Consider the following 24,670-nt stretch of genomic DNA (forward strand, 5'->3'; position numbering starts at 1 on the left):
ATTTATCAAGATTCATTCGACCGCCCGTTTTCCCCACCCCACACGCGTAACTTTGATCACATGCTATTACTTCTTGCAGAATCGTTCGACTATGCATTCATCTCTTTCCACACGTCCTCGAACCGACAGGACGATCTCTCGGTCTTGCTTCTTTTCTCTCTACTCTCGCTTTTTGTTGTCTATTTACTGAAATACACTTAGGTAGCAACTGTATTTCGAAAGACTGGGTATGTACAGAACAAACGTGTGAAATCAATTTCCACTACTGAAGACACTCTCTCCGCGCTCAGTTTGTACAAGTGCGCACTCCTCTACCCACTCCTCAGATGGGCAGTCAGCCAGACAGGAGAAGACGATGAGGGTTGAGAATTGGAGAGGCCAGATGGGATCAAAGGCCACACCGGGGCTAGCACCCTTCTCTTTCACATTGGAAAGGTAGTTGTTGAGGGTAGAAAACAGCTGAACCTCAAAGACGCGGCGACCACCACACCTGGGACACTTTAGATGGGGTGCCCACTCATCACAGGGCGCAGCGGTAGTGAATATCGGTTGACCGACCCAGGCGTAGCGGACAGGTTCGCAGCCGTACCTGGGGTCACGAGTGGCCAAATGTAGCTGGTACTGTGACGTAAAGGTGACATCGTTCCCATTACCATATTCTACACTCTCGTCCTCCTCCACAAATTCTGCTTCCGCATGATAATCAAGAACCCAATCGGAAAGGTCGGAGTTTTGTGACTTTTCCGACTGGTCCTTATCCGTTTCATCATAAACTTGGATGTAGTGACACTTAAAGGGACTTATTAGGTGGGTGATTGCATGTGAAGTTTCAGTTCTCCTCGTATTAACCGTCTAGAGGAAAGAGATGTAAGTTTCATGTCATCCAGATGACTGGAAATGCATTTTTGATGGGTGGAAAAAAAACTCATGATTCTTACCAAAGACGGATCAAACCAGACATCACTGTCATTTTCTCCGTCATCTTCATCCAACTTCCATTCGCAATTAGTCACAACAACTCCAAGATCTTCTTGTAGGGGTGTTAGAGATTCTGGGAGTTTGGATGAAAGCCGGAACACTCGCCAACAACAACCGGTTACCTGACAGTCCTTTCGAGGACAGGAGAAAAAGTAGAGAACGCGGTCATTAGCATTGACAGGACAGTAAAGCTGCATAACAAAAGATGTGGGGCCATCACAGTTGGGACATTCTGGCGTAGCCGAGGGGAAACTCTCGGGCGCTGCCAAACTTGCTGGCTGTCCACCAATGAAATTGTCAAATGCCGTTGGGGGTGTAGGAGCGACTTCTTCATCGGGAAAACCAATTAGAATGTCCGGCATGTTGTTTGCAAGACTGCAGCGGAGTTGCAGCTATTAACTGTGATTTAGAGAACAAGTGAAATAACCCAGCAACCCAAGCACAACGGAAGGCCGACACGCTACCGGATGAAGAGTGAAAGCAAGAACGGCCAGGCGTTAACCTTGAGGTTTGACTTCAATTCCAACAAACAAACCGCTATGTTCTAAATATCTGTACTAGATAACAGCCCAAACCCACTTGATTGTATTAGTTCTTACAGTGATATTTTAGTTAAATAAAGTCTTTGGTTTTATTGTCGTTTTATCCAATTTGACACACAGATGGTAATTTGTACTTGTAATAAATTTCAAACCAAACGTCAAGTCGCATTGCTCTCCCGGTACAGTTGACCAAACTCATGTATGTGCAATTTATGCAACTATTTTTTGCTTTTTTCATGGATTTAAATAGTAGCGAGCTACCTGTCAAACTCTTTTTGCGCAGGCAAAAACGACATTACACTTTCAAACGATATCTGTGGTTACCCGAATAAATTCAGGCATTCTACAGATTTTATGTCCCATACTTTTAAGGGACTTCCTTGACAACAAAACGAAGCGAAACGAACCGAAGCCTGGTCGTGCAATCAACACCGACCTCTTCCCCATCTTTTTACCTCGAGGCTTTTTAGACATCTGTGTAAACTTCTTACCCCCCCCCCCCCTAAGCATGATAGATGTTCAGCGCAGCTATCAAGCGAATGATTTCGATTCCTTTGAAACATTTTAGCGATTATGAACTGTGCCGCACTAAAAAAGCATACATTAGAGGCTAGGGCTGTAAAATTCAAGGTAAAAGCCGGTATCATATGGGCACTTCCCCACGTGCAATAAACATTGCACTTCTTAAACATGCGCTGCAGCTGCGCAGGCTCTGCAGTCTTCATCACTTTGGTTTTCGCTTTGGTACCATCTCGTTTGACGGTACGCCACGCCTTCTAGGCATACGCGATCGTGTATTTAAACACGCAAGTAAAAAAATAACTGCAAGGCCCTCAAAGAACACTTGGGCTCTTCAATCAGTGTAAATGAATGCTTACAAGTGAAGGCATCATATCTGTTTTGTAAGTTTAGCTACATCCAAGATATTGCTCCAAATACCTCTAGTTTAATGTATTTGCAGCTGTAACGCTTGATTAGGATGGTACTTATGAAAAAAAGGATTGTTTTGAAAGCAAAAGACGAAGTTGGTAGTATCACAGCTTTTGTCAAATTTAATCTTCTTTGTAAACTCCACTACCTGAGTATTTGACATCTACTTATAAAATGGGGCTAAATTAATATTTAACTTTTTAGTTCTGGCGACTGCATTATGCTACACTTTTGACTTGTAAACCAGAGCAGTGCTTTCAAAAATGAAACCTCAGTGGCTTTCCAAGAGGCGCACCATCTAATCCTAGGTAGCTGTAGAATTAAAATTGTCATGACTGCCAAGGATCAAAACATGGTTTCCATCAAAAATGCCAGTGTCCATGTGGTTCAACAGTGGCACTCTAAGTCCTTCCTAAAGTCGAGAAAAGTCATAATACTAAGACAGAAAATGTATTGCCAACGTGCCGAAGAGCTGAGGGACTACTGGCGCAGTCCGTAGGCCATGTCGCCCGGTGGAAGAACAAAATCGGAGTCTTAAGTGCCCGCGTAATGAAAACGCAGCGCTAAACAAAGTATTTTACAAGGGGCACCACAATCGCCCCTTTTGATAGAAACTTAGTAGAATATGGTGGGAAAATTTTTGTGATTTAAAATGATATCTTGATAAGAAAAAGACCCATTGCAAAATGACTTGTCCGCATTCGACTGCACAAAAACTCCCCAATCAATTCACATTTGCAAAGTAATTATTCCGAATTTTAGGCCTTGTTTTTAAGTGGAGAAACCGCATTCGTATTTTTTTATTTTCTTCAACTTATATTCTCGGGAAAATACAAGTAACCCCCAGAATTGTGTTCTTTTGCCTTTTAATTTAATTTTATTTTGTGCAACTTAAGGTAAGGTAAGGACGAAATATAAAGCCCTTTTCAACAGTTTCTTTAAAATGGTGAATAGCAGTACCAAGCTAGACATTCAAATAAAACTTCTCAAAAAAAGTTCATTCTAAGCGTATCTTTGATTTGTGGGAAATTCTGTGGCACCCTTTAGTGTGTATAAAGTAGATTAAAAAAGAATGACTTTTTGCATTTATGACATGTGTGTGTCATATTGATGTTTTGTTGCAATTCAGCGGTGCTGAATCATCTTTGGTTCGTGTTAGCAGCGTTCTAACCCACCTCAAACTAGTGTTTTTGGTTCTTCCCTTCAACTTTGGATTGCAGTGCCCCGAGACTTTCCTGAAGACGAAAGAAGACAATGCTCGGACAGATTACACATAATCTATAGATAAAAGGTATTGGAGCTACTGGCATGGCCCGGAGGCCAGCCCACCCGGCGAGGTACAATAGCGGAGCCCCTCAGTGGATCCTTTACCAAATACCGATCGTTAAACAAGCAACCAACGTATTACAGGATTGTTACGACCTCACGAAATAATCGGTAGCAGACGAAACAAGATTTTGCGCAGTTTTTTTATGACTTAATGTTTTCTACCTGCGTTTTGTTGTTAGTAGTAAAAAATTGTAACCGCATCGAGTTCCACGCTATCCCAATCGGTATGTGATCCTTACACGAAATGAACAGCGTGTATTCATATTACAGTGCATCAATGTAGCTTATTGTATTGTTTCTACTTATGAACGAAAAAATTCAAATATGGAAAATATTTTTGAAGAAAATAATGCAAAATGCCTTGAGCTCGGGTCGGGTGCGGTTCCAATGTTTTGACGAGATGACCCAACTCACTAGGAGCTGAACATTTCCAAATATTATTGAACAGTAGGTGCCACGTTGAAAAAAAGGGGTTGGACGTATATCCATTTCTTCTAACGCAAGTTACTGACTTATTGTCAGAGATGAAGTCGTCAGCTAGAAGGGATCGTCTTAAACCATCCACCGAAGTATTTAGATCTCGGTCATTAGACATACTTTTGCCAAGTCTAATAGTACTCCATTAGCTTTATAAAGTAACTGTCGCAAAAAAATTCCGCCAAAGCTGGTTATTTAATGGATAAAGTGGGGAAGCAAAGCCACATCTGAAGGAGCCTTGACAATATCCTTCTTAGTCCTTAGAACAGTCATAAAAAGGTATTTCGCGACCTCTTAAACTGATTAAGAAAGTCATGTTATGGTTTAGCATTTGTTTTGTTATGATTTAAACTGTACGCACTCCCCAGGCTTTCAGTCATCCCTAAGGCTTTCTCAGTCCCTCGCTATGTCAATAATAGAGCATTACTTTATTATAACGCCCCGAGACTTTCCTGAAGTTGAAAGGAGACGTAATACTAGGGTAGAATACGTATTGCTAACGTAAAGAGGGGCTGGGTGCTCCTAGCATAGTCCGGAGGCCATGCCGCCCAGCGAAAGTACAATGGCCATACACCAAAACGAAAAGTTTAACAAATCGCCAAAGTATTATTTTATATTATTATGCCTCATCACGACTTAGGGGAAGACTGAGGGCGCTATACTCCGATACTTTGCATTAAATAACTCAAAAATTTGATCTGCATCACTTTTATTTGAATGAGTTTGCTTTATCCTTTGTATTTCTACGGAACTTTAGGCAACAGAAATCAAACCAAAAGATTTTAAAATTACTCTAAACGGTTAAAAACTAAAGTGATTCAATATCGTCCCTCACTGATAATGGGTCCATTCATTTGTATGTAGTACTTTAATTGCTTGGTCAACTCTCGATCTCGGTAGCGGGGCACTGAGGCTCCTCCACTGTACCCTTGCTGGGGGGCCTGGCTTTTGAGACATCCCAGAAGACCCCATAGCCCCTCTCTGCAACGGCACTTCATATTCTGCCCAAGTATTGTCCCCTCTGTCATCGAGGTAGTCAAAGAGCGCTACATCGACACCGCTTTTAATTACGTGCCCTTAAGTTTAGCTCTGGGATTCGCAAAAAAAATGAAAAAAATGCCGTATTCCATGAATTAGGCGAAAAATGCAGGTGTGAAGCTGTTTTAAATCATACCGTAAATATAGCAGGAGTGGTCTTCATTAATTACGTTTAAGGTGATAAAAAATATGCATAGGATATTCCACATCAAATCATTAGCAAATTTTCCTGTTCTCCTATGCAAAATAATTTACTCTTACTAGACAAACCACAGCATATAAAGTTGATCTGATGATTTTGTAAATTTGTCTAAAATACAATTTAAAACCTAATGGCCTAAACGCACAGCTTGTGGCAGCTCTTAGACCCATATTGTCTAAGAAAAGACATCTCTTATGGAGTCCCGACACTGCTCTCAACTCCTCCTCTCGTGAACAAAAATGAAGAGAGGCAGTCGACACACTTGTCTCACGAAGTACAAGCCCCGGGTGGCGCACCATATGCCAAGCCTTTGCAGAGATTTCTCGGCAGAAGAAGTACACAAATGGTGATTCTCTCTACCACGTTATAAGTGTTCGAGAAAGGGCTATGTAGCCAGTAATCTTGATTAAAACAGCTGGCTGAAAAGTTCTTTTAGTGGCTTCTTTTTAGCTGAAGCACGAGCTGAGTAATTCGGATTTATTTTGTTATGGCACATGAAGCATATTCTTTTCTTTTTGCTTCTAATATCATAAAATGTCTGCGTATCGTGATTGCTTCGCTTTCAATCCCACCTTATTGCTCTTGTAAACACAGAAAAAGTTGTCGTCTACGATGGCACAATCGAATGCTACCGCTTCCGTGGTCTCCCTCAACTCAGCATTAGTCCGCATAAAACTCGCGCAGCAAAGTCATTGAAATGTAGCTTCTTTAGGGGCGGGTGATCTAATTTGAGAATAATTGGGTGTAAGCAGATTCACATTTGCGAAATTCACATCTTAAGGCACCAGCATGTGATCCCATTTGATTGGTATTATTGTTGTTTCCAAAAGGGAGGGGAGGATTTTTCTATTGTGAGAAAACACGATGTTATTTGGAGACCATGTTTGTGCAGCAGATTTCTTTTCCTTATAGTAATTGAAGTTAATGGCCGCAATGCACTAAACCACCACTAACTTTGAATCAAACTAAGTCCCTTGTAAACAGGGCGCTCGTCTGGTGAAGGCGTGATGGTTATTGGGCAATGTCGCGCAAGGTTATTGACGTTGGTAACACTTTTTCGTGTTTTTCAGGCCATAAAACCATGCAACAGGTGAAAAATATTCCACTCCATACGCATGCAAGACAGTCACGTGGCTCTTATACTTGTTTAACACAATTTTGTCATTTTTTGTTTAACAAAACCTATTTCGTGTCAGTCAATTTCATTCGCACAAAACCTCGAAAACCAATAACCGAGCAAATCCTGAGAAAATGGCTTGGTGGATTTAGGTTAATCATGGATGGGGAGTAGTCAGATTTGCCTTAATGCCTGGCAATAACTACATTGATCATATGAATTTAAAGAACATGGGGGAACTCGTTTATTTTTGGAATTTTTGTGGTCACCACAATGAACTGATTTGCTAAAAAAATGAAGTAAGTGATTTTAAATGACGCCTTTACTTGCGGCGCAAAAACAATTATTTTTTTTAAATTTGGCATTTTTTTGCCAATTATTCAGGGATTTACTAGCTATACCATCCACAGACTGCATCTCTTTAATTAATAGTGTTTCTTTTAACACCATATAATAATGCAGTGCATCCTCATATTCTTTAAATTGAGGAACTACTTACTTATAGGAATGCGTAGTTATGCATTTAATCAGATTAGGGATGCCCCTTTAAATATTCCATCGATTTTCATTTCTGCAACAATGAAAATGGCAGGCATTAAAAACGAAGGCAGCAGAATTTTTTTAGAAATGGTTGGATATCAATGGAGCAGCCTTTTTCGCGTGCAAGTGGAATTGCGATGCATTTGTCTGGAGGGCGATTGGAGCCATCTGCCAATTAGCGTCACTAGAATCCAAGCGATTGCAACTAGCGTGGCTCCTAGTACCACGCCATCGGCGCAATCAATTACTGTGCCTCACACTCAGCTATTAACACAAGCAAACACACATACGCCTACATTTACACCTAGAGAGATACATACGCGCATGGCTACGAGGGAGGTGGGTAGAAAATACTCCATGGGCTATGGCCATGGGGCATGGAGCAAAAGCGGCAAGATGTCAAATGACACTGGTGGGCACTTCGATTTTCTGAACATTCAAGATTATTCATCTTTTTTGATAGACGGCCCGAACGATACGAGAGAGAAGTATTTCATCCCCCCGGGAAACAGAATAGGGGATACGGCTGTTGTCAGAGTACGGTAATCGCTATTACTATTTGATTTGCATAGGGATCACGATTTATTGATTCGAGGCTCTCTTATCGGGGCGAGGACGAGACAGTGCCCTACAAATTGGCAAGTTATTTTCCTCTAAAACAGATTTCGCAAATCACTTTTATGCTGCCTAATTCTCACATAGTACTTTGCCTAATTGAAGTCACTATATACTCGCCTAAATAATCGTTCTACAGTTATGAGGCAATTTTTAAAATTTTTCTCATACATGATAACTTAAGTTGGAATTGACTAATCTGAGCAATTTGTATCTATTTATGCATTAATTAAATTTAGGTCAAATTGTTTGGCCTCAAAGCCCACATAACTGAAAACCGATAAGTCAAAGTTCAACTTATCTCGAAGTGAGCATTCTCACAACATAAGGTACATCTGCTCATGAAAATAGGCCCCACGTCTAATGTAGACGCAAACCTTGCAGTGAAGCCAAGATCACACGACTGGCCTGTCAAATTGGCAGCCTGACGCCATTGTTCTCTCTTCCTTTACTACGAGATCGCGAAATGAGAGTCCAAATATGACCCTTATTTGAATGGGATTGAGGAGAATAGAGAAGTGAATAAGAATGTTCGTACGCCTGGCTTCTGTGACATAGCTTTATCTACCTTCTGGTTGAGTGTGACAAGTTGGTTACATTAAACTGTGCCGACAGGCATGGTGTATGTCTGATACCGCTATTTTGACAAAAGGCGACGCCAAATTGTTGCACCAAAGAAAATGGATCAAGTGCAGTAATTTGGGATCTTATAAGCTATCTTTTCTATTTTGGCTTTATTCATTAAAAGTAGTTAATTGCTTCGACATCATGGGACATTTTGTGTCTAAATTTAAGGGGAATTCGTTTCGTATCGATAGAATACTCTTAAACGCTTGAGAAAACGCAGTGCACTGATTGGAATTTTTACACTATGTAGACCAGCCTTATGCGCATTGTCTAATCCGATGACTTTGCTTGTGTAAACCTCAGGATTAACACATCAAGTAGTTGATCACAATCGCTAGCAACTCAAAACGAATTGGTTGATTGAAATGATGTAACGCGTAACTTTTAAGTCGAAGACTTTTACTTGTTATTGATAGCTTTCAGTGTTCTAATCCTCTGGTCCACCAAGACTTAACGCTACCTCTTCGCAAAATTTAGAATTCATTAGGCCTGTGTATTATAGCGCCAACTTTATTTGTGTAATAAATAAATCCTACTTCACGTTAATCTTACCAGACTAAACACTTAACAGCTCATTTAAGAGTGCTTGATATAATATATGGACTCTGATAATGAATTGTTCACCTTTTAAAGGCCTCAGGAGGTTTCACGCCAGTGCCTGTAAAGTCGAATTTGAGGATGGAGAGGAGCAACTCACCAAGGGGCAAATTTGCAACAACAGAGTCCACTAATTACTCCCCAACAAGAACATATTATGTTTCTAGGCAGAGATTGGAAGATTTTGATAATTCAATCGTAAATGTACGTATTTGCGTCAACAAAATCATCAATTTGGCAGTGAAACATTTTCGGTCAAATAAGTTAAACAAAGTAGCCGATCAAATTTTAATTACCTGCGGAAGGCATCTAATCGTTCGTTAAAAGGCTTAAATTGGGATTTTGAGAGACGCCTTGCATGCTTTCTTAAGTTGAAACCAATTAGGAGTGAAGAAGAGTTTCAAGGATAAAGATGATCTTTGTTACCGAAGAACACTGGGAGTACTTCTCTTGAATTTAGGGCGAATTGCAATTTCGGCCAAGTGGACACTACGATTCACCGAACCGAACAAATCGCCAGCGGACGAATAAAAGGCCGGAAGATGGAGAAACATTAGTAAGGAAAGTAAGGTTATCAACCCTTTGAAATTTTTAACTTTAATTTAGATAGGCGTTTTCAGTCTTTTCAACATTATCTACTTGAATTTACGTTGGGCTTGACTTTTCAGCATGGGACACTGATTTGCTGTTGAGTATAAGTGGTACCGCTACGCCACTTTTACATTGTAAATTCGCATGTCTCAAAAAGTGGGAAAAAACCTTAGAGCTTGGATCTTGAAAGAAACGCTAAATCAAACAGGGTGTATAGCACTCCTGTTTTATTTGATAAGCGAATTTTGAAGGGACTTTATAATAGGACACTTCCAATCTAGCATAATTCATACTTTCGTACTAAAGACACTTTACATGGCACCAGATCCACCGGAATGTCGCAATAGTAGTCAGTGTGTGCTGTCGAAACAAACTCCGAGTGGATTGTGAAGATGCTAGCCGATTTCCTATTTTATTAAGAATTTTTACTTCATAACTCATGACTTCTTCATCTTTAATCCTTTAAAAAGCAACGGAGCATCCCGTCTTACAATGAGGAGATTCCGTGGCGTTACTCAGTTTCAGTCGAGGTGGGGAATTTCAATTATTTCTAAAGTTAAATATCCAGGTATTGAGCTGTGAATCGTAGCTTGTGATTGTCTATTTTGTGAGGAAAAATTGGTTATTTTTCTAGTGATAAATTGAAACTAGTGACAAGATTCCATACTTTCCTAAAATCATTGTACTGGAATGAAAGGAGTGGAGTATAGTTTCGACTGACTTACTCATTTGTTGTTGCGTTTAGGATCAAAATAACAACCGTAACTCACCAAGGCCTTTCCTAGACGATCACACTTTCCGGGTCTCTCGTCTGCCATCAGAGCCGGCCAAGGTCAGTTGATTTTGAGGTGATTCTCTCAACAGCTTACTCAGTGAAGTGATATTTCAGATTTTGATCCTTTTCTACAAGAATAGTGGAATTTTAGGCGTTACACCTCCTAATGAGGTGAATTTCTCACTAAAACAACCAAAATTTCTCCATTAAAAACTACCTGTTTCACCCCCTCCAAGGACCAGTTTGTCCCCAAACCCAGCGGTCATTTGGGGAAATATCACAAGGATGTTAACAGCCATGCGAATCTCTATGAAAAGGTCAATGTCTTGACATTCCGTACAAACTTACAATTAGCTTACTTCAAAATTTTCATTAATCTTGTTATTACAGCCTTGAGTTATTAAGGGCTATTGAAATTACTTTGTTTCTCAGAAGGTAGAAATATGAAGATCACGAGGTTTGTAGATGTTTGGTAATCCTGGTAATAATAGTGACGATGATACAGCAGCATTGACACGTCTTAGAGCTAAATTTAGAGGACTACTGATAGTCAAATTTGTAAACTCACATCTCTCACATCTGTAAGAATTGCAAACCGTCTTAGAATAGCCTGAATGAATTAAATTTGCACAAAAAATGAAATAGCTGTGGATAAAAATTTTGCGGATGTAGCCTGTTACACAGTTACCTTTGTACCAATTTAATTTAATCTATTTCCAGGTGGGAAATAAACCACACTTTCTTAAATTTGATTGTAGGAAAGTCTATTCAAGTCGAAATCCCATCAAAACCTATCAAACAAGGATGAGGTTTACCGGAAATACTCGATTCCAGTTGAGTTAATTGGAGCACTTTTAAGATTATATTTTAAATGCCACTTCTTGTAATCTTTTAAGATAGGAGCAGTTAATTAAATTCACGCTTTTCATGCTGTGATTACCTAATCGAAGGAGCGAGGAAACGTATTAGATACGGATACACTTGTATAAGGTTTCCTCCTTCGGATAAAGTGGAATCCGTCCCCTTTCTATTCTGAATCTTGCTTTACCACACTTTTGACACCTTCACTTTCAGCATCATATAAATGAGATATCTCGATTTTATTACTCAACTCTGCACTTCATAAACATTTCACATGCCCCCACAAAGAAATGCATTCAATAGTTGTTAGCCCCGTCATGTTAGTGTCTCAGCATGGACATTACCTCAGCCCCCAATATAGTAAGTAAAAGGGAGACTTTGTGGTAAAGGCCTCTAATGTTAATGAGGGGAGTACACAGACGTGTGGGTTTCATATACGTGCTCACTGGGTGGACTGCTAGAGTATTTACATTGTCTGGAATGGCCTTGACCTTACAGGAATTATCAGTGCATTCGTAGGCTATCCGCATGTGATGTTAGCCGATCGTAAGAATGTGATCGATAGTGTGGGTTTCGAAACAAGTCAGAGAATTAGGGGCTAGGAACAGAAACTTTTCCGGTGTTTTAGATTTCCCCACCAATGGGAGACAAGTGAACAATTGGTGTTACATAAAAACGATAAGATATTTGGACTGTAATGAAGGACTTTTACTAGAGGCTCTAATAGCAAATGCTTGAGTCGAATACATTCGAACTTAAAACAAACCATCACGATCCATCTTGTCCGTTTTTTATAAAGAATCAGAGTATTCCCAGGCCTCGACCAGCTGCGGGTTTAAGCCCACAAAACTCCTTCGCTCCTTCTATACAGGAACTAAGACATTTGACGAATTCACAACCAAAAACACCCAAAAGCGATTCGATGCCTATAAAGTTGCCCGTTTCAGTTGAGGTAACTTTGGCCAATATTCTTTTATACCTATTCATGGTGAGAAAAAACTTAAGAGCTCTCATTTGCAGCGAGATTTGGCGTTTTACTTTGACAAAACCATTTCCCATTTGTAAAGTTTTGACGATGTATTGATACATATATGCAGAATTATTGTTCCACAAGTTTAGTTGCAAAGAAACTATGAAAGCAACTTGAATATTTGCATAGTAAATAAAGCATCATTTCCCATGGAATGCTCCTACGCATCACAACACCAAAATTTCGCCATTTCCTTTGTCAGGGGTTAAGTTGTGCTTATCTAAAGTTGAAAGTTTAAGATAAAATGCTTAATTGATGAAATCCTACATTTTTTTACTAGTATAAGTTGAATAAAACTTTCTTTGCAGGGCTGTCACATCATAAGTTTTTTTTTGCCATTTCAATCTGTCTCTGTGAGGTATTCATCAATCGTCTATTCTCTTAGCGTGAATCAATTTCTAAGGTCAGTGACAATGGTGAGAAGCACCCAAAAGGCTCAACTGAGGAAGACAGTTTTTTTGAACAGGTGAGTTTGTTTCTTCAGATAGTACTATAACGGTGGTGTAAGCTTGGGATTATGACATTTACCGAAGAGAAAAGGAGAGCATGAGTTCATGTTACTCCTTATCTTCTATTTAATAGTTGACGGCCTTTGTAAAGAGCAAAGAAAAAGAAAGTGGAATCACACATCATTCCGCCACCAAACAATACCCTGGTTATGTAAGTCCAAGCATGGATCAACTGATCACCAAATTATTTGATAAACGCTACAATGTCCAGGATACCATTGCATTTCTAACTGTGAATTTAGATTCCTTCACCACAGCCTGAAAAAGTCCCGCCATCCGTGAGGCCTACTCCTGAGGCAAAGAGCCTTGCGCCTGTAAAGAAGTTGGTGCGTCATTCTCCGATGGCCTTGTGTGCTATAACTCATTTTTGTTATGTCGGTAACTCGGCTTCTTTTTACGTTACAGTCCGCTCCTTCCAATCCCATCACACTACGAGTAGCTCAAAAGGCTGGAGCTTTGAACAGCTCCATCGATTACGAAGAAGCCAGTCGTGCGGAATGTCGATCCGCAGATCCATTTTACCATCAGGTAATGATAATAATTGCAAAGCCACTATTTTTTAGTCTTGTCGAAGTTCTACTAGCCATATCGTCAGTGTTTTTGTGCCAAACCCTAAGTGCTTGCAATTAGATTTTCTGGGATCCAATTAAAGCAAAAGGACTGTTGAAGCTAACAAAAAGGTGTCTGAGATAATGCCTCCGTCTGGCACGGGTCTGAATTTGATCATGCGCTCACCATTGTTACACCACAGCTCAAATAGGAGGATTCATTAATTTTTAAAGTGAGCTAACGTCTTACTGGAGATCAGCAGCTTTTATATTGCCTCAATGTACTCAAGTTAAAATGATGCATGGTTGTCAGGGTTGGAGTTTATATCAGGTGTCCACCCACCCTTGTGATTTTTTTTTAATTTTCAAGCAATAATTCTAGTTGAATGTACCTTAATTTTAGTTAAAACCAGGATCACCAAGTCACTGTGTGTTGAGTAGGTGAAAAAAAAAACGAATGAAAGATGGTAGATGATTCTTGCTTTAGCAAATTTAAGTGAATTAAAAGAATCTCCGAACGGTATATTAGGTTTGAAGACAGCAAAATCGTTTCATCTTTTCGTAAGTTTCGTAAATCATCTGTCACATACAAAATCCTTTATGACTAATGAGATGATTTGATCAACTCATGATAAGGAATCACGTGAGCCAGTGTCAGTTGAGCATTTATTCAGATTTATGGCAATGCGACCTGAGGATCTCCGTTCGTCTTAGCCTTGAATGCCAAATTTGTGTACTAAAATATGAAAAGCGACAGAGATCCAACCATGGGAACGCTTATTTTATCTCTGCTTTTCGGAGATGCCCTTCTTTACTCATTGTTGTCTAACCTTGCTGTATTATCACATCTACTACGCAAATGCCCCATCCAACAATGGCCATAATAATGATGCTCCATATAATCCAATATCTTTATCAAAAAAAATTGGACAACTGGGGTAACCACTGTTAAAATGACAGATTTTGGCTAGTTGAGAGATTAGTACCTCACTGCAGATAATTCACAAGTTCTTCCAGGGTTGATGGGGCACAGTAATGTTTCGATTCTCGGCATCGATGCCCGTACGGATGCAAGTGAGTTAAACAACTCCCCACTCTTTGTGCCCATCGAGACGGCTGAATTACATAAGTTGAGCGAGGCCGCCCATCAGTACAGCCTACCACGAGGAATGTTAATAACACTCCACTGAGAGAGGCAGATGCCTCCATCACGTTGAGGCTTTGCCACGCAATCAACCAGGCAAAGCTGTAATTTTACCACGTTGTCTGCCGATATTCAATTTACAATCTCCACTACACACCAGAAGGAGAGGGTATTATAAAGAGAAGAGTGTCGATGGAGCCCTCACCACTTGACTCTGCACAACGGGGTACATCAAACTGTGCTATTGCCACAAGGAATCGAAATAAGGTAATAATGAAGAAGACACCGGCATCAGAAATATGGTATCACTACCTTCCTCATTATAGACCCAAGACTCGCCAATGAGGAGCACCAAAGGGAGTTCCAACATGACACCAGCCTTGGGACAGAGAAACGACGTCTTGCCTCAGGGGATTACGCCTCGACTGCAGACAGAACCGAAGTTCTATCAAGTGCGTCAGCTTCTGAAATGAAGCCTTGCAATTAGCCTTGCCTATCCATTTGATGAGTGTGAACGTGTGTGCGTGTGCATGTGGGCGTGTGTAGATCCCGGAGGTGAGAGTGAGTACAACTCACCAATGGCAGCTAATGGAAATGGATGAGTGGAATTCGTGTCTGGGTGATCACCGTTCATGCGTAGGCAAGGTCGAGTCGTAGAATCGCTTGAGGGATTTGGCTACTTCCAATCACGTGGACGACATTTGCAAGTGTTACATTGCTAAAGGAATACACGGTGATATTGGAGGGGCCTGACGGATCATCAAACTTCTACACCGATAGTAGACTTCAGACTCGACCAGGTTTTACAACACTCAGGTTGCATTGTCATCGCCTTTTGGTTGAGCGTCTTTGAATTTCGTCGAAGCTTCATTTTTAGGACAAGGAATGTTTACATAACTAATTGGCTTACCACAATTTCAAGGAGGGTAACTATCAAATTCGCGGAATCTGTTGCTATCAAACGTATCAGTTCTGGTTTTTATTGCCTCTGTATTATGCGGATATTTCCGAGTTATGCGCCATTGACTCGTTCATCGAAAAGCAGTTTTACGTATTATGAGTTGAGAAAAGACTAATAGCCATTATGCACTCAATTCCTTAGATTTTTCATCGCTTCTCTCGATTACCGGTTCAAATGTACTATTATTGTAGGATTAAATATGCTAGGCGTTAGCGAAATCAGTCCTGATGCATTAACACCTTCCATATAATTGCTCTAGAGTCAAAAGCGATTCATTTTAAGATTGCCATTAGTTACTTTTGCTGAACCAATTTAAGGACCTTCAAACGGAAGTAATACCCATGTCAAAGCTGCCCTTTTTTCTATGTCAAAGGAGCCGCCTGCTGCCGAGAATCGTCGTTCAACTTCCGTGATTCCTCCGTTTGAGTCTAAACAAAACGACAGGGCATGTATGCAGGTAAACTAGAGGAGGGATTCCTTATCTTATTTGGAGAGGATATTTACCACTCAGATTTGCTCGCTCAAGTTAAGTTTCGGAAGGAAAGGAAGCACGGATTCATAGCCTTTGGCTTCATTTCTCATGTGGTAGGCAGGAAAACTGGCGAAACTGTGAGCAAGTGACGCATTGATGCTTGACGCGATGAAATGCTTTCCAGTGTGGTCTCCCAAGTGGCTCAAGGAGGGGTCGTGGTATGTGCGGTCGGGCGATCTGCCAACTCTAATTGTCAATTAATTTGAACCTCATACAACCACATCTTGCAAGAAAATGCGTGCACAGGATGTGCAATTAACTTCATCATCATTCCTTGAACATTGTTTGCTTGAGTTTGGTGAATCAGGATCAGAGTAATGTGTAATTGTATGCTTTGCGGGAAACTGTGGCGAGTGTGAGTCCCTGATTTATCAATCGCCTTGATAGTTGTGAATTGGAAGGCTGTTGTTTGGACTCGGTTTACCTAACAGTGGCTTTTAAAAGTAGCTCCTGAGCTATGCGACATTAAATGAACGTTGGAAATGTTAATTTTTTGCAATGCCTAAACCAATGTGCTGCGTGATTTGTGTGAAATTTTGGTGATAACTTATAGGGAAACGCTTTTACTTTTTGCTTTGCGACAGAAACCCACACCCTTTCTTTCACTAGTGAGCGGTAGGAGCAGTGGCCAAAGTCACTTGTGCTCAGACGAGGTGAGGGTCGAATATCCCTTTTGCGCAGAATGAGGAAGGTGGAGCAGTTTTGACAAAAATGAAAGAATGCATCATGGAAGTGCGCGAGTGTCTCATGTGCCAAATGAATGAGACATTGGTTTGGTGCAGTTAGTGATACTTACCTACCACAGGAGTGGCTCCGTTTGAAGAGGTCGTGGGTGTGTCATTTGCTTGCAGGGATGCAACATTGTGTCTCGTGAAGTGGAGCTGTTATTGTCATGTTCTTAGATGGTTGCCGTTAAAATAGTCTACAACACCCATTGTCACTCTGTGCAATTTTGCTATTTTTCCTAGGCTATATGTTATGTTATATTTTGAAATGTTTTAAAAGTGACACAGAATCTTTATAAGCAAACTGTACAGCGATTATGCACGCAGTTCTTTTAAAAAGTCTCAAGTAGTTCATGCCAGCGTCGAAATGGGAATTGCATGCTGGGGACATCGATAGAACACCGAATGATCAGTTCATAGCGTAATGTTTCTGTCTCTCAGCTATTGTCTGTTGTCAAGTTTCAAAGTATAATTTAAATGGACCAGCTACTTCAAATATATTCTTAAGTAATGTTTTAATAGTTGGAGAAGAAATTCAAGAAAAGCACTCAACAAGGGCTGGTCAATATTAAAGTATCACGTCTTTTGGTTTTCTAGAAGGTAATCATCATCGATATGGGCCATTACTACGTGCGAGCTGGAGTTCTGCATAATGATGGTAAGTGCCTTTCGAAGGATTGATGGGGTCCCGTCAAACCGTTTTGATTTCTTTCCCATTGCCCACTTCAGCAACAAAGCCCGACCTCTGTCTACTTAACACCATCGGTATGACTTCGACAGGTCTCCTCTTCGGTGATGCCGTGCCTCAGATTACAGATACCGAAGGCGGGGAAGGCCTAGGCAACACGTCAATCGTCTCCCCGTTGCGTCAGAGTCAGATTACTGTAAATAGACTTCCCTCTCTCCTCTTTCTCGGCTTGTCCACTCCTCTATCACTAGTATTTCTGCTTGATTTACATTGCTGCAGTCACCAATTACTGTCAAAGGCGTCCCAATCCAGAAGAATTTTTTCCAAGCGATATTCCAGCGACTCAACCTGCACGAATACGGCAAGAGTTTTAAGGTGAGATCAGTGAATCCCCTGACTCCATACTTGTGTGATAACATCACGACATTGGTCTCCACATGTGACAACAGCTCCTGCTTTGCCTGCCAACTCGGGCGTCTGCGCTGCGACCGCATTTTATTGACTACTTTCTCGGCCCTATCGCGGAGGCTGAAGGGTTCGGAATTATCGAAAGCGTAGCGACCATCTCCGCCTTTCGCGCCGCTCTGCAGACTGCAAAGGTCTTAACCTGTCTTGTCATCTCCCTTAGTGCGGATCTTGAAATCATTCCCTTGGCTGAGGGTCAGTCAGATGATAGCACCTTTTCTGGGTTTCATTTCAGCTCTGAACTTGTCGTTCACACGCAAATTCATACAATATGCTTAAGTGAACAAATAGCCTTGCTGGAAGCATACGTCCTTGGGTTTATATTTTTTTGCCCCAAGTTGAACTTCCTTTCCTGTCCCATTTGCTGGAGTGAGACACTTTGTTTTGTTTCGCCTATGTTCTGCATTGTTAGCTGAAAATTTTGCAACATGCTGAGGTGCCCTCACTTCCACCCAAGCTCCTAAAAACAGCCTAATTAGCTTTGGGAACAGATTCACATGCGCCTATACAGGATAAGCTAAGTTTTAATGTTTGACTCTCAAGTCCCTGGGCAGATGGTTGAAATTCGATTTATTAAAGCATTAAACAAAAATAATTGGCTGCTTTTAATGCAGAGAATGCGCTCTTCTTTTCATTATATCTGCTTTCACTCTTCAAACTTCAGGTGTCTGAGTGGCTTACTAAGTTTTATTTGATCATGAAGTCCAAAACATCTTAATGGTCGGATCACGCTTGGCGAATTTGTTTAAGCCTACGTCGTCTCTGAACAGTTGTTGGTCATATGCATGTTTGCATTTACCGTATTTATCTTGTGCGACGTCTGATAATTTCGCTTTGAGGTTTGCACATCCATATGCGCTATAAAATTAAAGTCATCTAAATGACGGCTTTTGGATTTTTCAAGAAGAGTTGAGGTATAGGAGATAGTTTATAAGCCTCTTTCAAGCAGTAATATTTTTATTCTTGCCAATACTTACCAATCGTAATAAAAGGCCGCACACTTGAATTATGCATATCTAGAATGAAAGTGTCTCATAAAATAAGTACAAGACCACGTTTGCTTCTGCTTTTGCTAGCCAGAGGGTTAATTTCTGATTTCCGTAAAGTCTGACTGAGGTGCGAGACTACCTAGTGTTTGGAAATGATATATTAGAGATTTGTAGTTATCTGTTCATAAGCTAATAAAATATACTATTTCCCTCATCTCCGTTTTTAAGATGGAGCTGAAATGCGGTCAAAAGCACAAATTTAGGGATTGGAGCAATAAAATGTTGTTATTCGCAATGAGCACCAAGACCTGATTATTGACGCGTTTATCACTAGAGCGAATTGGTTACCGTTGTTTCGAAAATGTAGAGTAACTTATGCCGTAGGACTGGTAGCACCTCCAAATTCGCTATCTAAGTACAGAAAAAGGAGGAGGTTTGTGCAGAACTCATGAAGCTGGCGTGGCATCCACATGATTGTAAAAGATCATTCTATTGCAATAAGTCTTGCAATCGACCGGAATACTGTGGCTTTCTTGTTTTCGTTGTAGGAGGGCTTGTAGAACTTGGTAGGTCAACCGTTGCTCTTTACGGCGAAGAGGCTCTTTGCTTCCTGATGAAGGAGATGGTCAAGTGGAACATAAATTTAAGCGAACAGGAAATCGAGTGCTTTGGACATTACATCTACCAGAAGGTTAGGTATCTCTTCACATAGATATCACCTTTTTAACGCTCTGAGTTGCGCCTAGTTCAACAAGCCGTTCCAATGAATTTCAAAGTGACTTTGTTCTAATGACAGCTCCTGTGTTATTCATAGAGTATCGTAAGGGCAGACTCGAATGCAGACACCATCGTGGACCTGCTTCGTAGGATGCTTAGAAGGTATTAAAACCATATTCGACTACTACTATTAGCGCCGGATACCATTGGCACCAATGGCGCTACGTAGAATTTCAGTCATAAATATTCCTCTGGAAAACCACTTTAACCTATCTCGTAGTCTTATCCGGTACCATGGAAAAGGCTAGATTTATGGCACAATAATTAAAGTACTAACTAGAAACGTAGAGAATCTGGCGTGCGTGTGCCCCAATATTTGAGAGGAAGACCATATGAAGAGGAAAATCTGTGAAAAGCAGGGTCAGTAATTGTGCTGCTACTCTTTGCTAGCCGGCTGAGCCGAAGACTTGCTCCGTTTGTTTTTTGTAACGATAAAAAACCTATGCAGACGCAGCTCGGTGTTTGAAATCAATTTTCAATTAACTTGCTAATAAAAAACTAAGGATCTGACATTTTTATGCTGTGCAGTATAAAAACCTAATGTGATTTATCTTTTAATGTTTCAGGCGGCATTTATTGAAAACAAGGAGACGAAATGTCATGACATTGTGATCGATTTGTCTCAATATGCACCCTGCCCTATTAATAAGTAAGTCTTTTCATTTGATCAAAGCCTCTGCGCATAATTACATTTCTACAGTTTGGATACCAGAAAGATAGCACCTTATAATCTGAAAGGAAAACCTTCTTCTCAGATCTCAAATTTTACTTTTTACTTTATGGAAAGCAAATGCTGAATTGCGTCTTTAGTGGTGTGCTGAGGGTCGCTTCAATAATTTCTATTCCCTTGTAATATTGAAACCTCCATCCTCCCCCTCCCCATGCATAGACGCATTTCTGTGCCAGCGGAGTTGCGACGGAAGGCCTCTGACGCACTCCTGCGACCTGAACAGGCGTGCACCTACGATGGGGAGTTGCCGCCCTTCAAGACACTCCTTAACAGGGCTATCCAGTCCTGTAGTGTTGATCTTCGCGGTGCAATCTGCTCTAACGTCCTCCTCATTGGCGAGTTCGCAGATATCGAAGGTGGACGATGAGATGTAGTTTCTAAAAACGTTCTGCTTATAATTTGACGAGGGATACAGGCTTTACTGTCAGTAACATCCAACTAGAAAATAGTTTAGCGTTAAAATCATGCATGACTAGGTATCTTCCGCAACAGTCTTTTGCATTAGTTTACTAATGACAGCGCGTGCGATTTGCAAAAATGGTTTTGGCAATTACCACAATACACTGTAAATTTACTGAACTCTCAGGTCTATCTGTCAAGCTGCCGATTACTTTCAAACACTTTTCTACCGATAGCGTTGCGTAACTGGTAGTAAGAAGCATACAAAACGGGTGATTGATACAACATGGTGCCTCTGAATGTGGGCAACGCAAATGACCCTTTTTCACCGTCTTCAGTGCCGAGAGCATTTGGTTCTACTTGAATTTACTCAGTAGTAAATGTAGGTTAGCAAATGAGAGCCTTCGAGCGTGGTAGTGCTGGTGGCAATCCCGTGTGAAAGTCTGCAGAAAAGCATCACGCATCACCATGTGCTGTTTTTATTTCGACAGGTTTACGGGAACGGGTGAGCGAGGAGATGCGAACGCTTATGCCAGAGGGCGCAAGCCCACCCACCGTACAGGTGGCGGGGAATGCTGCGGGGTCGGCGTATGAAGGTGCCTGCCTCCTCTCCACCGTGCTGCAGGGTCCACGGCCACCCCGTTGTCCCTGGTTTCGCTTCGTGGACGCAAAGGCTTGGTCATCGATGCGCCTCGAAACTGGCTGTAGCACATCCTTCTCAGGCACTCGCCTCCTCAGCCGTCTAAATAGAGACTGCCCTTGGCCCTAGATCTACAAGCGCATGCAAGCATCCAGCCACGTACATCCTCGGACAAGCCTTTCCGCCAACACCACTACAACCACCTTGAGCCAACCTACTTTGTCAGCTGTCGTGACGACTATAGTACTAAAATCCGTACTTAGTAATGTTTTGGTTTGTATTTGTTGAGCAGTTTGTCCAAAACTCATGGTCAGTACAGACGAAAGGTAGTAAATCGGCGGCATGAACTAGATTTACTGGCATGTGTGAAGGTGAGCAGGCGCTTGGAGCATGATATTTGAAATAACCTGTGTTGAGTGAGTTCATCTGTTTAACTACCGAAGTTACGTTGATCTCTTCAGTCAGCGCTCGGAATTGTATTAAAATCACTACACTTTACCCAACGTTGATAATGTTCCGAATTCAGAACTTAATAGGCAGAAAACCCGAGGAATTCCTCCAACTCAAGCCGGTACCTTCTTCACAAACGAGAAGATCCATTTTCGCCAGTCCACAGACACGGCAAAAGTGGTAGGCATTGTTTTCAGATGACCGAAGCAGGCATCGAAGATCTGTCCGCTTTCTTGCTTGCCAATGAAACCGTCTCGCGTCCGGTGTTCCATCGCACTGCCCTCAACATTTATTTGAGCTACTCCATCATGACTCCCACGATAATAATCAGTGCACATCATCGGGATCCTCAATCATCACCGACACTACTTGTATCTATCACGCTCGTAGGCCAAAACAGAATGCAGCAAAAACCTCCCTATCACCCTTCTATGCTGACTGGTTTCGATTCCACTTTGTTGGTATGAGAATTCGGTTCAGTATCTTAAGCCGCCGGCTTTTCCCGGTAAAATTAACATCATAACATCACAGGACAGTGACAAAGTCAACAGTACTAAAGCCGACAGTGCCTTAGTCATACTAAACAAACAGAACCTAGCTCCAGAAAAATATAAGCGTTGTGATTACCACTGGTGCGCAGTTTTAATCAAACCGAAGAAGAGCACCAACATCGAATGATCAAACGCAGCGGACTGAAAATGAATGCTGCAAAGCAGACACTGCAAAAGGACCTCATGATTTCCATTTAGGTCCTTTAGCCCCATGACAAATCATGACCAACACACAGTTCCATAACAGCCATGAAAAAAGTGGACAGGTTAAACATATTACACTACTCAAGCAATTTGTACAGAGGTGTGTCACACTGAACACACACAAAAATGCAACTATGCAAAACCTCCGTCGCCTCGGAACGGGGTTGCAGTTATATACATGCACAGAGCGCATAGGCGATGTAAACACCACAACATCAACTAATAGTTGAAGGGCAGGTACGTTTTACCTAGTTTCGAGTAAGGAAACGGGTTTTCGGAGGTCACCACTTCTGTGTTGATTGGACTCTCGCAGGAATCGCCCTTGATCATGGACTCACTGTAGGCCAGCATTGGTTGCTTTCCCCCACGCCAAGCTTCTGTTAGCTCTTTAAGGAAGGCTATACGATCACAAAATGTCTCCTGGTCCGCAGAGCATACGAGATCTGCCAGTTGATTTGAAAGAGGTTCAAATTGGGACAGTCGGTAGTCGCCTTTTGGGTGAACTACCCAATCAGAAACAGGAGGAATTGGATCAAAGTCAAAATCGGCCTCGGTAGGATTTTGGTGCCGTGAGGACACCACCCTAGCTTGCCCATGACTGGCGCCGTCGGATTTTTGGAGCTTCCGCAAACGATACTTCATTTGTCGTACATCGTTCAGCGTACAGGGTTTCCCAAACTTACGTTCAATGTGTTCCTTCACGGTTAGATTGTCGGGTGCCGACTGTAGGAAATCGTTTATCTCAAGCTTCTCGTCTTCAGTTAAACGACGGTTTTCTGGGTAGGTTTCAGCAAGCTCTGTTGTAACAGGATGATTGTGACGCATCACGAAGCCAATTATGTGTAGCTTTTTTCCCCTACATCCGATTCTCACGATACATGGGCAATTGATTTTTCTAGTTCTTTTAGGAGAAAAAACTGCAAGAAATGAAGGTGCCTACTTCTGCTGTTGGGTTTTGATGGAAAGACTCCGACCGTTCCCATAATGACAACAAGCATAAGTGATGGACTTGTACACCAAGGTTTCATGTTCAGGTGCACTGTCAGGATAACGTATTGAGTTACGCTTGACCAGCAAGCATCCGGTAGCCTAGAAGAATGCAAGACTTGAGCTACAATAAAACCTGCTGAAATGATACCAGAAGCCTTTCTAATTCCTCGAACGATGAAAACGTCCTGAGAGGCACATGTTCTTGAAAAACTACGGTTTGATCCGTAGTCATGTCTCCATCTACATTTATTTTGCAAAGTAAAATAATGGACAGCTACCAGTATCAACTTCGGGAACCTCATTAACTAGTGGGTTCGATTGGAGCGCATCAGCTTTTCCATAATTTACAAGCCCGTCTGCGCCAACATGAGTATGGAGCATATAATAGCGAGCAATACGAAGAGTACCATAACTGTGACATATATTTATGAAAGACGGACAATCATCAGATCTCAAGAAATGAAATATAGAAATAACATACTTTTGACAGCCACATACATATTGAATGTATTTGTACACGAATATATTCCGATTAGCTACATCATCAGCCAAACGAATACTTCTCTTAATGGTATATTGTACACCACAGGCCTGGAAACTAGATTAAAATACGACGAACCACTTCAAATTCCTTCATTTTATTCTTTAGTTCCTCGTAAGATGCAAAATAGTAGGGTTCTAGCGTATGCGCAAAACAGTCACTAGTATCCATCTCGCCGAGAGGACTACTTCAAATTGAGTGGGTCAAATGTCAAATTAAACAAAGTCCGGAATGAATTGATTTTTACTGCATTATTTTGCTCCCTTAAAATTTTGTTAAGTAAACAATACCCTTTTTTGATAATTTTTAATTCAAGTTAAGTCTACAAAGAGCGTTAAGTAGCGCCTATTCCGGGGAGCCATACGACTTTAAGATCAAGCATTTCCCGCCTCATACTTTGAGTAGGCAGGTAAGATATTAGTGTTTGCCTTACTTACAACAATTGTTTCTTTTACCTAGACATGGATGTAGACGCCTCTGACCACCCATTATTCCTGATGGATTTTGCTTCGAGGGTCAGTGTACCCCGTAACGCTCCAGATCGTCGCTGAATTCGTAACAAACGCATATTGCTGACC

The 24,670-nt window shown here is 41.3% G+C and overlaps 4 protein-coding genes across 4 annotated transcripts; 2 read left to right on the forward strand and 2 right to left on the reverse strand. All coding sequences in view use genetic code 11, as the record gives it.

Moving 5' to 3' along the window:
* Positions 1–252: 252 nt before the first annotated feature.
* On the reverse strand, positions 253–1,340 carry EGR_00481 (Programmed cell death protein 2-like protein; the record flags this gene model as incomplete). Its single annotated transcript, XM_024489730.1, has 2 exons — positions 253–852; positions 939–1,340. The coding sequence occupies 2 exons, from the start codon at positions 1,338–1,340 to the stop codon at positions 253–255; spliced, it is 1,002 nt and encodes a 333-aa protein (XP_024355727.1).
* A 5,900-nt stretch (positions 1,341–7,240) lies between these two features.
* EGR_00482 (hypothetical protein) lies at positions 7,241–13,388 on the forward strand (the record flags this gene model as incomplete). Its single annotated transcript, XM_024489731.1, has 12 exons — positions 7,241–7,565; positions 7,617–7,695; positions 7,726–7,795; positions 9,453–9,548; positions 10,329–10,415; positions 10,595–10,675; positions 11,117–11,191; positions 12,019–12,171; positions 12,635–12,715; positions 12,832–12,909; positions 13,001–13,084; positions 13,164–13,388. 12 exons carry the CDS (start codon positions 7,241–7,243, stop codon positions 13,386–13,388), a joined length of 1,434 nt encoding a protein of 477 aa, XP_024355728.1.
* Positions 13,389–15,775: 2,387 nt separating this feature from the next.
* On the forward strand, positions 15,776–21,485 carry EGR_00483 (F42C5.9 protein; the record flags this gene model as incomplete). Its single annotated transcript, XM_024489732.1, has 9 exons — positions 15,776–15,868; positions 17,266–17,326; positions 17,398–17,552; positions 17,636–17,731; positions 17,806–18,016; positions 19,359–19,501; positions 20,154–20,236; positions 20,477–20,673; positions 21,208–21,485. The coding sequence occupies 9 exons, from the start codon at positions 15,776–15,778 to the stop codon at positions 21,483–21,485; spliced, it is 1,317 nt and encodes a 438-aa protein (XP_024355729.1).
* Positions 21,486–21,919: 434 nt separating this feature from the next.
* On the reverse strand, positions 21,920–24,263 carry EGR_00484 (hypothetical protein; the record flags this gene model as incomplete). The annotated part of the gene is made up of 5 exons (XM_024489733.1): positions 21,920–22,104; positions 22,810–23,456; positions 23,502–23,650; positions 24,050–24,142; positions 24,171–24,263. The coding sequence occupies 5 exons, from the start codon at positions 24,261–24,263 to the stop codon at positions 21,920–21,922; spliced, it is 1,167 nt and encodes a 388-aa protein (XP_024355730.1).
* Between the last annotated feature and the right edge of the window lie 407 nt (positions 24,264–24,670).

Source organism: Echinococcus granulosus (genome assembly GCF_000524195.1).
Source record: "Echinococcus granulosus chromosome Unknown EG_S00002, whole genome shotgun sequence".
NCBI classification, from domain to species: domain Eukaryota; kingdom Metazoa; phylum Platyhelminthes; class Cestoda; order Cyclophyllidea; family Taeniidae; genus Echinococcus; species Echinococcus granulosus.